Source organism: Anolis sagrei, chromosome 12, assembly GCF_037176765.1.
Source record: "Anolis sagrei isolate rAnoSag1 chromosome 12, rAnoSag1.mat, whole genome shotgun sequence".
NCBI classification, from domain to species: Eukaryota; Metazoa; Chordata; class Lepidosauria; order Squamata; family Dactyloidae; genus Anolis; species Anolis sagrei.
The window spans coordinates 10110602-10124530 of record NC_090032.1 but is presented as its reverse complement, the minus strand read 5'-3'; the positions used below and the strand labels follow the sequence as shown (position 1 = coordinate 10124530).

Below are 13929 nucleotides of genomic sequence, written 5' to 3'. Positions count from 1 at the left end.
GGGATTTTGGATTTGTGGATTATCTTGATCATTTTTGCCCCTACATTTCCACACTAAAACAGTGGATGTGGCTCTTAATGAATTATGGAAAAAATAGACCCCTGTCTGATCCCACAGCAAGCTGGCTTCAGGAAAGGCAAAAGCTGCACATCGCAAGTGCTGAACCTGATTCAGCACATAGAAGATGGTTTTGAAAGGCAGCAGATCACAGGAGGTGTCTTCATAGACCTATCAGCAGCCTATGAGACTGTGAACCACCGCCTCCTCCTGAGAAAAATGTATAGTATCACAAAGGACGACCACCTCTCCCACCTCATAGGAAACCTGCTACAAAACAGGAGCTTTTTTGTTGAGTTCCAGGGCCAGAGAAGCAGATGGCGGAAACAGAAGAACGGCCTGCCTCAGGGGAGCGTGCTTGCTCCATCCATGTTCAACATCTACACAAATGACCAGCCACTGCCAGAAGGGACAGAGAGCTTCATCTATGCTGATGATCGTGCCATTACTGCTCAAGCAGGGAGCTTTGAGACTGTAGAACAGAAGCTCTCCGAAGCTCTAGGTGCTCTTACTGCCTATTACAGGGAAAACCAGCTGATCCCTAATCCATCTAAAACACAGACATGTGCCTTTCATCTCAAGAACAGAGAAGCATCCTGAGCTCTGAAGATCACCTGGGAAGGAATCCCACTGGAGCATTGCAGCGCACCCAAATACCTGGGAGTCACTCTGGACCGTGCTCTGACCTACAAGAAGCACTGCCTGAACATCAAGCAAAAAGTGGGTGCCAGAAACAATATCATACAAAAGCTGACTGGCACAACCTGGGGATCACAACCAGACACAGTGAAGACATCTGCCCTTGCACTGTGCTACTCTGCTGCTGAGTCTGCATGCCCAGTATGGAACACATCCTACCACACTAAAACAGTGGATGTGGCTCTTAATGAGACATGCCACATTATCACGGGGTGTCTCTGCCCTACACCACTGTGGAAATTACACTGCTTAGCCGGTATTGCACCACCTGACATCCTCCGGAAAGTGGCAGCCAATAGTGAAAGGACCAAGGCAGAGACATCTCCAGCTCATCCCCTGTTTGGGTATCAGCCAGCACGGCAACGACCTAAATCAAGAAATAGTTTTCTAAGATCTACAGAGACACTTGCTGGAACACCCCAGCAAGCGAGAGTCCAAAAGTGGCAGGGCCAAACCCAGTTTTCTAAGATCTACAGAGACACCCCCTTGTTGTAAACTAGCCTGAGTCCCTCGTTGGAGGTGAGAAGGTGAGAAGACCGGTATATAAAAGTTCTAAATAAATAAATCTCACCCACTATATTACTTTGTATAGCTCTCTTTAATAATAGTTTACTTTCAAATAAAAAAACACAGTTTCAACTTCCGAACAATAGCTTCTGCACTCTGACAGACTTCTACACACAAGCTCCCTCCAGGCTCAACTCTCACTTCGAACAGGCTTGAGGCTCAACTGACGTTTCCAACTGTCATCTTTCAAACCTGAGCATTCTAAACGGTCACTCCCCTCCTTATTATTATTATTATTATTATTATTATTATTATTATTATTATTATTGGCATTGGCCATTGAACCTTTAGCAAATTTAATGCTTTGGTTAGACCACATCTGGAATATTGTGTCCAATTCTGGGCACCACAATTCAAGAGAGATATTGACAAGCTGGAATGTGTCCAGAGGAGGGCGACTAAAATGATCAAGGGTCTGGAGAACAAGCCCTATGAGGAGCGGCTTAAGGAGCTGGGCATGTTTAGCCTGAAGAAGAGAAGGCTGAGAGGAGATATGATAGCCATGTATAAATATGTGAGGGGAAGCCACAGGGAGGAGGGCGCAACCTTGTTTTCTGCTTCCTTGGAGACTAGGACGCGGAACAATGGCTTCAAACTACAAGAAAGGAGATTCCATCTGAACATTAGGAAGAACTTCCTGACTGTGAGAGCCGTTCAGCAGTGGAACTCTCTGCCCCGGAGTGTGGTGGAGGCTCCTTCTTTGGAAGCTTTTAAACAGAGGCTATATGGCCATCTGTCAGGGGTGATTTGAATGCAATATTCCTGCTTCTTGGCAGAATGGGGTTGGACTGGATGGCCCATGAGGTCTCTTCCAACTCTTTGATTCTAGGATTCTATGATTTTTCATTCAACCCTCGTATATTCTGCCAAATATTCAGCCAAGATTTAATTCTTTTTGCAAAAACAAACGCCTCCATCTCATTAGTATGAAAATTGGCCTTCGTCTTGAATAAATAGTAAAATTATATGTATTCCAAAGAATTGTTTTATCAGATGTATCTGTTAAGATGCCCTTCATGATGAAGAATTCCAAGTTTTGTAGGAATGGGCTCTCCATGGGGCCCTTGGTGAGTTTGGGGAAGGCGCATCAATGCAACCGAATCATTTGTGATCTGTTCCTTCATTACAGAGAGAGACGAGAGGCAGCCATGCTTGAAATGTCTTTATTTGGTCAGCTTCCATCCCAGCACAGCGGCTTCCACCCCAAAAAGGAACCCCAGACAGGTGAGGAGGTCATGGGAGGATCTTCAGAGGAAGATCTCCAGCGCATTCACCCCCATTTTAGCAGAGTCCATCTTCCCGGGAGTTGCCTTGACCCATCTTCTGGAGCAAAACCTGCTCTTGGCCCTTGGAAGGGAGGCTCTGTTGCTCAGACGTCCTTCTGTTGGAGAGAAAACAGGGAAATAGCTATGGATCTCAGCTTTGTTTCTAACACACTTGCAATCTATCTCCCACCATCAGACCTTGTAGCATTGAGTTCCACAGTTTAATCCTATGTGAAACATCTAGAAACACAGTTTTGGGGCTTCCTATGTAGATGATACTGAAACACCGAGGCTCCTCTTTCTTTGGTGTTGCTCTACCTTCAAGGCAAGCCTGATTTCTCCTTGGAAGTCATGCCATAAAGGTCAACATGGGACATATAGGCTTATATAGAAACGTGCAAGTTTTGGAGGAGACCATTTGTCCAAAACGTTTAGCTACGAACCAACCAAACGCTCTTCATACAATACTTAGGACCAGCCTATTGAGCAAGCCTGATTGTATCCTAGGGAATTCCAGACGTTAAACAATCAGGGCCAGCTAACACCTCCCAACAGAGGATCCCCCCCAGGCAGTAAGCAGCCAGGGTTTGAAGCTGCAAGACCATTCAATACTAATCAAGGTGGTCACACATTGAAAACTGCTAGGCCATTCAATGCTAATCAAGGTGACCAACTGAAAAATTCACACCTACCTCCAACAGACAAGAGTTCTTTCTCCCACCCACCTCCCAACAAAGGATTCCCCCAGGCAGGAAGCAGCTAGGTTGTGAATCTGCAAGGCCATTCAATACTAATCAAGGTGGTCACACAATTGAAAACTGCTAGGCCATTCAATGCTAATCAAGGTGACCAATGGAAACATTCACACCTGCTTCCAACAGACAAGAGTTCTTTCTCCCACCCACCTCCCAACAAAGGATTCCCCAGGCAGGAAGCAGCTAGGCTGTGAAGCTGCTAGGCCATTCAATGCTAATCAAGGTGACCAGCTGAAACATTCACACCCACCTCCAACAGACAAGAGTTTTTTCTCCCACCCACCTCCCAACAAAAGATCCCCCCAGGCAGGAAGCAGCTAGATTGTGAATCTGCAAGGCCATTCAATACTAATCAAGGTGGTCACACATTGAAAACTGCTACACCATTCAATGCTAATCAAGGTAACCAATTGAAACATTCATACCTGCCTCCAACAGACAAGAGTTTTCTCCCACCCACCTCCCAACAAAGGATTCCCCCAGGCAGGAAGCAGCTAGGCTGTGAATCTGCAAGGCCATTCAATACTAATCAAGGTGACCAACTGAAACATTCACACCTACCTCCAACAGACAAGAGTTTTCTCCCATCCACCTCCCAACAAAGGATTCCCCCAGGCAGGAAGCAGCTAGGCTGTGAATCTGCAAGGCCATTCAATGCTAATCAAGGTGGCCACACCTTGAAAACTGCTAGGCCGTTCAATGCTAATCAAGGTGACCAACTGAAACATTCACATCCACCTCCAACAGACGAGTTTTTTCTCCCACCCACCTCCCAACAAAGGATTCCCTCAGGCAGGAATCAGCCAGGCTTTGAAGCTGCTAGGCCATTCAATGCTAATCAAGGTGACCAATGGAAACATTCACACCTGCCTCCAACAGACAAGAGTTTTTTCTCCCACCCACTTCCCAACAAAGGATTCCCTCAGGCAGGAATCAGCCAGGCCAATCAATTGTCAAACAGGGACACACAATGAAAGCCCTCCCGGAAGATGCCCATCCACCAACCTTCAAAGAGGCGTGTTCCCTTCAATATGGAGGGTAACCCAAAATAGTATGTTGCCTTCAATATATATGGAGGGCCACCCAAAGGTCATTTAGTCCAATCAGTTGGCAAACAGGGACACACAATGAAAACCCACCCAGAAGATGCCCATCCACCACCCCCTGAAGCAGCGCGTTCCCTTCAATATGGAGGGTAACCCAAAATAGTAGCCTTCAATATAGATGGAGGGCCACCCAAAGGTCATTTAGTCCAGCCATTTGCCAAGCAGGGACACACAATGAAAGCCCTCCCAGAAGATGCCCATCCACCACCCTCCAAAGAGGCATGTTCCCTTCAATATGGAGGATAACCCAAAATAGTATGTTGCCTTCAATATGGATGGAGGGCCACCCAAAGATCATTTAGTCCAATCAGTTGGCAAACAGGGACACACAATGAAAGCCCTCCCAGAAGATGCCCATCCACCACCCTCTGAAGCAGTGTGTTCCCTTCAATATGGAGAGTAACCCATAGCGGTATGTTGCCTTCAATACGGATGGAGGGCCACCCAAAGGTCATTTAGTCCAATCAGTTGCCAAACAGGAACACACAATGAAAGCCCTCCCAGAAGATGCCCATCCACCACCCTCCAAAGCAGCGTGTTCCCTTCAATATGGAAGGTAACCCAAAATAGTATGTTGCCTTCAATATGGATGGAGGGCCACCCAAAGGTCATTTAGTCCAATCAGTTGCCAAACAGGAACACACAATGAAAGCCCTCCCAGAAGATGCCCATCTATCCACCACCCTCCGAAGCAATGTGTTCCCTTCAATATGGAGGGTAACCCAAAATAGTATGTTGCCTTCAATATAGATGGAGGGCCACCCAAAGGTCATTTAGTCCAATCGATTGCCAAACAGGGACACACAATGAAAGCCCTCCCAGAAGATGCCCATCCATCTGTCACCCTCCAATGAATTATAAACAGGAGAAGCTCACCTGCTCTCGACTTCTTCGATGGTGTCCGGGAGTGGCACGTTGAGTGTCTCCGGCAGGAAGATGGCGGCGATCCCAGACAGGATTGGGGCCGTCCCATATATGAGTGGTGGGAGGTACGGGAAATATTCCCCCGTCATTCTTACCATTGGTGCCACTATGCCCCCCACACGGGCCAGGGTGCTGCCCAGCCCCATCCCGGTCTGTCTGCAAGTGTAGAAAAGAACCTTTAAAGGAGAAACCATAGAACGGTAAAAAACCAAGCGATGGGTTTTTCTCTTGGAGCTTTCAACACACATTTCATCTTTGGTTGATACAAGCAAATCAAGTTGGAGGGTTTCTCCTCCTTGAGAGGGTTATAGTGGATTCAGGACTCATCGGACTGATTCACAGGGATACTAATATTAGCTAATTTAGAAGCACTGGGCAAAGAGACAATGTGCAATTACAACAACAACAACTACAACTACATAGTAACAGGCGAACATTCAATGCCTATATAAACAATGCAGAGCTAGATATAGATCCATAATTGTACATACACATTTCTCATATGCACTTCCCCCTGAAACAGTTGCAAATTCTCTCTCTATACATGTGAATTTCCCTCCTGCAATATTTGCAAGCCCAATATATCTATCTAGGCATCTTTCTCTCTATACAGTATGTGTGTGTGTGTGTGTGTGGATTTCCCCTGCAAAATTAGCAATCCCTATATATCTATGTTTATATCTATCTAGAATCTCTTTTTCTCGCTGTGTGTCTGTGTGTGCATTTCTCCAGCAATATCTGCAAGCCCTATATATCTATATTTATATCTACCTAGACATATCTGTGTGTGTGTGTGTGTGTGAGTGTGTGAATTTCCTCACACACTCACACATTACTCCTCACACACTCACACATTACTCACACACAGAGAGGTCTAGATAGATATAAACATAGATATATAGGGCTTCCAAATTACAATATTTGGAAGCCCTATATATCTATGTTTATATCTATCTATGTATCTTTCTCTCTATAGAGTATATATGTGTGTGTATGTGTGGATTTCCTCTGCCAAATTAGCAATCCCTATATATCTATATTTATATTTATCTAGAATCTCTTTTTCTTGCTATGTGTGTGTGTGTGCATTTCTCCAGCAATATGTGCAAGCCCTATACATCTATATTTATATCTGTCTAGACATCTCTCTCTCAGTGAGTGTGTGAATTTCCTCACACACTCACACATTACTCCTCACATGCTCACACATTACTCACAGAGAGAGAGAGAGAGAGAGAGAGAGAGAGAGAGAGAGAGGTCTAGATAGATATATATGGCTTCCAAATATTGTAATTTGGAAGCCCTATATATTTATGTTTATATCTATCTAGACATCTGTGTGTGTGTGTGTGTGTGTGTGTGTGTGTGTGTGTGAGTGTGTGAATTTCCTCACACACTCACACATTACACACACACAGAGGTCTAGATAGATATAAGCATAGATATATAGGGCTTCCAAATATTGTAATATCGATCTAGACATCTCTCTCTCTCTCTGTGAGTGTGTGAATTTCCTCACACACTCACACATTACTCCTCACACACTCACACATTATTCACAGAGAGAGAGGGGGGATGTCTAGATAGATATAAACATAGATATGTAGGGCTTCCAAATCTTGTAATTTGGAAGCCCTCTATATCTATTATTATATCGATCTACACATCTCTCTCTCTCTGTGAGTGTGTGAATTTCCTCACACATTCACACATTACTCACACACACACAGAGAGAGAGAGGTCTAGATAGATATAAACATAGATATATAGGGCTTCCAAATATTGTAATTTGGAAGCCCTATATATCTATGTTTATATCTATCTAGGCCTCTCTCTCTCTCTCTCTGAGTGTGTGAATTTCCTCTGCAATATTTGGAAGCCCTATATATCTATATTCATATTTATATAGGATTTGCATAGACTTGCAAACATGTGAGGGGAAAATTCATATATATATATATATATACACACACATATACACACAGAGAGATATATACAGATATATAGGTACCTCTATATATTTATCAATATCTATATAGGATTTGGAGAGTCTTGCCAACTTGAGGGCAAAAATTATATATCAAACTATTTATATAGATACATATACACACACAGATATACAGATATATGGGTACCTGTATATGTTTATCGATATCTATATCTATGTAGGATTTACCGAGACTTGCAAACATGTGAGGGGAAAGTTCATATATAAAAATATATAGATACATGGAAATCTCTAGATATCTATATGTATATAGGATTTGCAATACCTGCAAACATATGAGGGGAAAATTCATATAGAAAATTAATGTATAGATAGATAGATATAGATATATAGGTATATAGGGATTGCAAAGGCTTGCAGGGGGGAATGCCTATATATCTGTAGGAGATTATCTTTTGTAAGATTAACGGATATTCCTGACTTGCAAGGGTTTCTCTCCCTCTTGAGCTAGCGAGGGAGGATTTGGAAAAGAAAATACACTGTTAAGGGAGGGAAGAAGAGAGAGAAATATATCATGTATTGCAAACAAAGGTCTCCAGGCCGAAAGGTCTCTGTAAGCCCAAAAAAGGGTAGAAAAACTTGGCCTATCTTTACGGTAATTATATTTCTTATTTGCATCTCCCTAAGGCTCAAGGTGGGGTACCTCATAGTTAAACATATAAAATGCAGAGTATCTCACAGGTTGAGTACCATACGGCACTTTTATGTCAGGATTAATTTAGTTATGTATGTGTTTTAAATGTGCTTCTATGTATTGCCAAGATGGATGCTACTGTGAATTAAAAATGCCGTGCAGAATGTTTACACCATGAGGCTGTGAGCCGGGGGGAAATATCTAGGCATTTCTAGTCCTTTAATATAGCTTTATGGTATATTTGTGCTATTTGTTGATCATGGAATCACACTGGAGGACCTGGAGATGTTTAAGAGACAGGGGAGATGTGGGTAATTGGGTAGATGACCATCTGTTGGGAGGGCTTTGATGTTGTCTTCCTGCATGGCAGAAAGGGGCCAGACTGGATGGCCCTTAAGGGTCAATTCCAACTCTAGGAATCTAGCATCATCACCTATAATAATACTAATATGGTGACAATGGAGTTCCTTCCCTGGTTGATTATAAACAGAGGCTGGATGTCCATCTGCCAGGAGGGCTTGATTAGACTTAACAATTGAAAGGGACCTACCGGATCACCGTTGGGTAGAGCTCCCCGGTGTAGAGGTAAAGACAGTTGAAGGAGGAGGCCAAGCATCCTTTCCCAAGCACCGCCAAAGACGTCCTCAGCGCTCGCAGATCTGAGAAAGGGGTAAACAAAGGCAGGAGAGACAAAAGCACGGACATAAACATTGATGTTTTGGAACCTCTAGCTCACCCCAATATTCTTCCAAATGTTAGGATCAAAACTCCCAACGGTTCTAGACATGACATCTCATGGTGAGGAATACAGGAGTTGTGGTCCAGCACCTGGAGGAGGACCACATCCAATGACATGGCGGGCCGGATTTGGCCCGCGGGCCGTAATTTTGACACATGTACTCTAGGTCCTCCAATATCTTTCGATTATCACCACCCTCCATATTGCACGACCCAGAGATTCCTACAGGTGTGTTGCATGAAAAATGTTTCCAGCCTGGCAGGAAGACACAGTCAAAGCCCTCCTGACAGACGGCCAGCATCCAGCCTCAGTTGAAAAACCTCCATTGGACTCCCAGGCAGTCTATACTTCATTAGAGTTGGAAGGGATTCCCCCAAAGGGCGTCTAGTCTAACCCCCATCGGCCAGGCAGGAATGCACAGTTAAAGTCTTCCCAACAGATGGCCATCCAGCCTCCATTTTAAAACATCCAGAGAAGTTTGTAGGTTTGTTCTTAAGCTGAATTTGTATGCAAGTCGGAACAGGGACATTTTTGAATTGCAACGCCATATATATATGCTTTTTACAATACATATGTATTGTATGGAACTCTTATAAAGGTTTGGATTCACCTCTGTGGAATGCACAGTCAAAGTCCTCCCAATGGATGGCCATCCAGCCTCCATTTTAAAACATTCAGAGAAGTTCTGTAGGTTTGTTCTTAAGCTGAATTTGTATGTAAGTCAGAACAGGGATGTTTTTGAAGTGCAACTCCAGCTATATATACACACACACACATACATATACTTATACACTAGCCGTCCCCTGCCGCCACACACACACACACACACATACATATACATATACACTAGCCGTCCCCTGCTGTGGCCCAGTCTGTGTATATGTGTTTTGTGTGTGTATATATTTTTGTATATGTGTATATATGTGTGTTTGGGGATATATATGTGGGTGTATAGATGTGTGTGTGTGTGTATGTGTGTATATATTTGTGTTTAGGTATGTATGTGTATATATGTGTGTATGTGTATATGCATATATATGTGTATATTTGTGTGTGCATGTGTATATATGTATGTGTATGTATAAGTGGATATTTCTGTGTATATGTGTGTGTGTGTGTATGTGTGAATAGGTATATATGTATGTGTATGTATAAGTGGATATTTGTGTGCATGTGTGTATATATTGTGTGTGTATATTTGTGTGTGCATGTGTATAGGTATATATGTATGTGTATGTATAAGTGGATATTTGTGTGTATGTGTATATATGTGTGTGTATATGTGTATGTGTGTATATTTGTGTGTGCATGTGTATAGGTATATATGTATGTGTATGTATAAGTGGATATTTGTGTGTATGTGTATATATGTGTGTGTATATGTGTATGTGTGTATATTTGTGTGTGCATGTGTATAGGTATATGTATGTGTATGTATAAGTGGATATTTGTGTGTATGTGTGTATATGTGTGTGTGTATATGTGTATATTTGTGTGTGCATGTGTATAGGTATATGTGTATGTGTATGTATAAGTGGATATTTGTATTTATATGTGTGTGTATATGTATTTGTATGTATATTTGCGTGTGCATGTGTATAGGTATATATGTATGTGTATGTATAAGTGGATATTTGTGTGTATGTGTGTATATATGTGTGTGTATATATGTGTATATTTGTGTGTGCATGTGTATAGGTATATGTGTATGTGTATGTATAAGTGGATATTTGTATATATGTGTGTATATATGTGTATGTGTGTATATTTGTGTGTGCATGTGTATATGTGTATGTATAAGTGGATATTTGTATATATGTGTGCATGTGTATATGTATGTGTGTGTATATTTGTGTGTGCATGTGTATAGGTATATATGTATGTGTATGTATAAGTGGATATTTGTGTGTATGTGTGTATATGTGTGCATGTGTATATGTATATGAGTGTATGTGTATATGTATATATGGTGTATTTTGGGGGTTTTAAAGTCCGTTCCGCTGGGGGTTTTGTGTATGTTTTTAGGGCTGATGGACACTTGTTGGACTATTAGGTGTATTGTGTCAAAATTTCGTGTAAATTCGTCCACTAGTTTCTGAGTTATGTTTCTCCCACAAACGAACATTACATACACACACACACACACACACACACACACACACACACACACACATATAACATATATATATATATATATATATATATATATATATATATATATATAATATTACATTTATATATATATGTGTGTGTGTGTGTATATATATATGCATGCTTTTTATAATACATATGTATTGTATAAAACTCTTATAAAGGTTTGGATTCTCCTCCATTTTGCTAGTAAAACTGAACGACCGTGTCGCGAACTGATGCGTGTCACCAACGCGGAGAGTTTGCAAAGCTCTGCTCTCCATCCCCCAACGTCATGTGATGGCCACCCGAGGGGCCTGGGCCCATAACCCTGGCTTACCTTGGGGTACGAAGATATTGGCCAGGATGGCCAAGCCGGCCAAGATGACCGAGGAGGCTTGGGTGGTCCTCCGGCCGATGTAGCTCATGCCAATGGCGGCACCGAGCTTGGCTGGGATGTCAATGGAGCCAAAGGCTACCTGGATCAGGTAGATGCTGAAGCCGAAGTTCTGGAGGTCCATGGCAAGGCCGTAGTAGGCAAAGCTAGTGGCGAACCTGGGCATTGGGTTGAAGGTGTCAGAAAGGACAGTTAGATATTGGTGGAGTTATCCTGGGGCAGTATTACGCATATTCTGATATACACAAGCATCACCCTTGGATATACCTGTCTATATATCTCAATTGCACAAAGGGCTGCTACCAGAAATCTGTGTATATTAGTTATATATATTTTAATAGAGTTCTGTTTTGCTTGTGTATATTTGTTATATATGTTGAAGTTTGTTAAGTTGGGCAAGTTTGGTCTAGATACATCATCGGTGGGGTTCACTGTACTCTTTGGCTATAGGGTAAACTACAACTCCCACTATAGTGAGTCAGTCCCCTCAAACCCCTCCAGTAGGTTGAGTTGGTCAGGGGGATTCTGTCTGCCAAGTTTGGTCCAAGCCCATCATTGGTAAAGGTCACAATTTCTCTGGTTGTGAGTGAACTACAACTCCCAGAAAGGAAGGTCAGTTCCACCCTTCACCCTCCAAACCCCTCCAGTAATCAAATTTCAACATATCAAGTATGTGTGTCTAGTTTGGTCCAGATCCATCGGGTGTTTGGGTTCACAGTGCTCTCTGGATGTAGGTGAACTACAACTCCCCCAAATCAAAGTCCAGATCCATCGGTGAACTACAACTCCCCCAAATGTAGGTGAACTACAACTCCCCCAAATCAAAGTCCAGATCCATTGGGTGTTTGGGTTCACAGTGCTCTCTGTATGTAGGTGAACTACAACTCCCCCAAATCAAAGTGGATTTCCCCCCAAAACCTCCAGTATTTTTTGCAGGTCAGGGGAGCTCTGTGTACCAAGTTTGATCCAGTTCCATCTTTGTCAGAGTTCAGAGTGTTCATTGATTGCAGGTGAACTATAAATCCCAGGAGCTACAACTCCAAAATGTCCAGGTCAGTTTCCCTCAAATCCCACCAATATTCATATTTGGGTGTATTGGGTATTCATGCCAAGTTTGGTCCAGATCCTTCTTTGTTTGCGTTCATAGTGCACTTTGAGTGTAGGTGAACTACAACTCCCCTAAATCCCTCCAAATCCCTCCAGTATGTTTTGTTGGTTATGAGGGTTCTGTGTGCCAAGTTAGTTCCAGGTCCATCATTGGTGGAGTTCACAGTGCTCTTAGACTGCAGGGGAACTATACATCCCAGGACCTACAAATCTATAAATCATGGTGAATTCTCCCCAAACATCTCTAGTATGTCCAGTTGCTGATCAATTCCTCTGTTTGCGGTGTGCCATAGAAAAGAATAGGAAAGGGTTAAGGGAGAGGCAGTGGGCGGGGTCATGCAAATTCCACACCAATGGAGAGCGTCAGAAACACTGGGATGTCTGTGGTGGAGGAAACACATACAATCTAGATTGGAATTGTCCCCATACGAAAGCCCCGACTTGGGTGGTGGTCAGTATGGTGTTTGTGGAGGACATTGGCAGGGCTCTTGGACATGTTCATGACTGTACGTTGCTTAAGTTGCATTGACCGACCGTCTGCACAGGGTTCCATACTTTGCCATTTAACAACACAACTGTTCAATGCTAAGGCTTCTCTCCAAAGTGGAACTGTAGAGGGGAGTCTACTGAACAAGCCAGTACCTTCCGCATACTGGAACCGCCATCTGTTGAGGAGTTAGGGAGGTGGAGGCATTACTTTTCACTTTAACAACACAACCGTTCAATGCTAAGGCTTCCCGCCAAAATGGAATTGTACAGGAGGGTCTACTGAACAAGCCAGTACCTGCCGCATACCAGTACTGCCATCTGTTGAGGAGTTACAAAGGTGGAGGCATTACTTTTCACGTTAACAACACAACCGTTCAATGCTAAGGCTTCCCACCAAAATGGAACTGTAGAGGGGAGTCTACTGAACAAGCCAGTACCTGCCACATACCAGTCCTGCCATCTGTTGAGGAGATACGAAGGTGGAGGCATTACTTTTCATTCAACCTTTTAATGATAATGCTGAATTCGTGCTGCCACTTCATATTTTTCATCTGTGACCATCTGCGCAGGGTTCCATACTTTGCACTTTAACAACACAACCGTTCAATGCTAAGGCTTTCCTCTGAAATGGAACTGTACAGGAGAGTCTACTGAACAAGCCAGTACCTGTCGCATACCAGTCCTGCCATCTGTTGAGGAGTTACGAAGGTGGAGGCATTACTTTTCACTTTAAAAACAGAACCGTTCAATGCTAAGGCTTCCTGCCAAAATGGAACTGTAGAGGGGAGTCTACTGAACAAGCCAGTACCTGTCACATACCAGTACCGCCATCTGTTGAAGAGTTACGAAGGTGGAGGCATTACTTTTCACTTTAACAACACAACCGTTCAATGCTAAGGCTTCCCGCCAAAATGGAACTGTACAGAAGAGTCTACTGAACAAACCAGTACTTCCCACATACCAGTACTGCCATCTGTTGAGGAGTTACGAAGGTGGAGGCATTACTTTTCACTTTAACAACACAACCGTTCAATGCTAAGGCTTCCTGCCAA

The 13929-nt window shown here is 43.0% G+C and overlaps 1 protein-coding gene across 1 annotated transcript in view; it reads right to left on the bottom strand.

Annotated features, from left to right (window-relative positions):
• Positions 1–2472: 2472 nt before the first annotated feature.
• The window catches only part of LOC132764265 (solute carrier family 22 member 6-A-like), a 35981-nt gene continuing 24524 nt past the window's right edge, over positions 2473–13929 (bottom strand). The window contains exons 7-10 of the mRNA XM_060758182.2: positions 11225–11439; positions 8566–8674; positions 5326–5529; positions 2473–2704 (exon numbers count right to left, since the gene is read on the bottom strand). Of these exons, the coding sequence (XP_060614165.2) occupies positions 2605–2704; positions 5326–5529; positions 8566–8674; positions 11225–11439 (628 nt within the window). The 3' untranslated portion in view covers positions 2473–2604. The remainder of the gene's footprint in view (positions 2705–5325; positions 5530–8565; positions 8675–11224; positions 11440–13929) is intronic.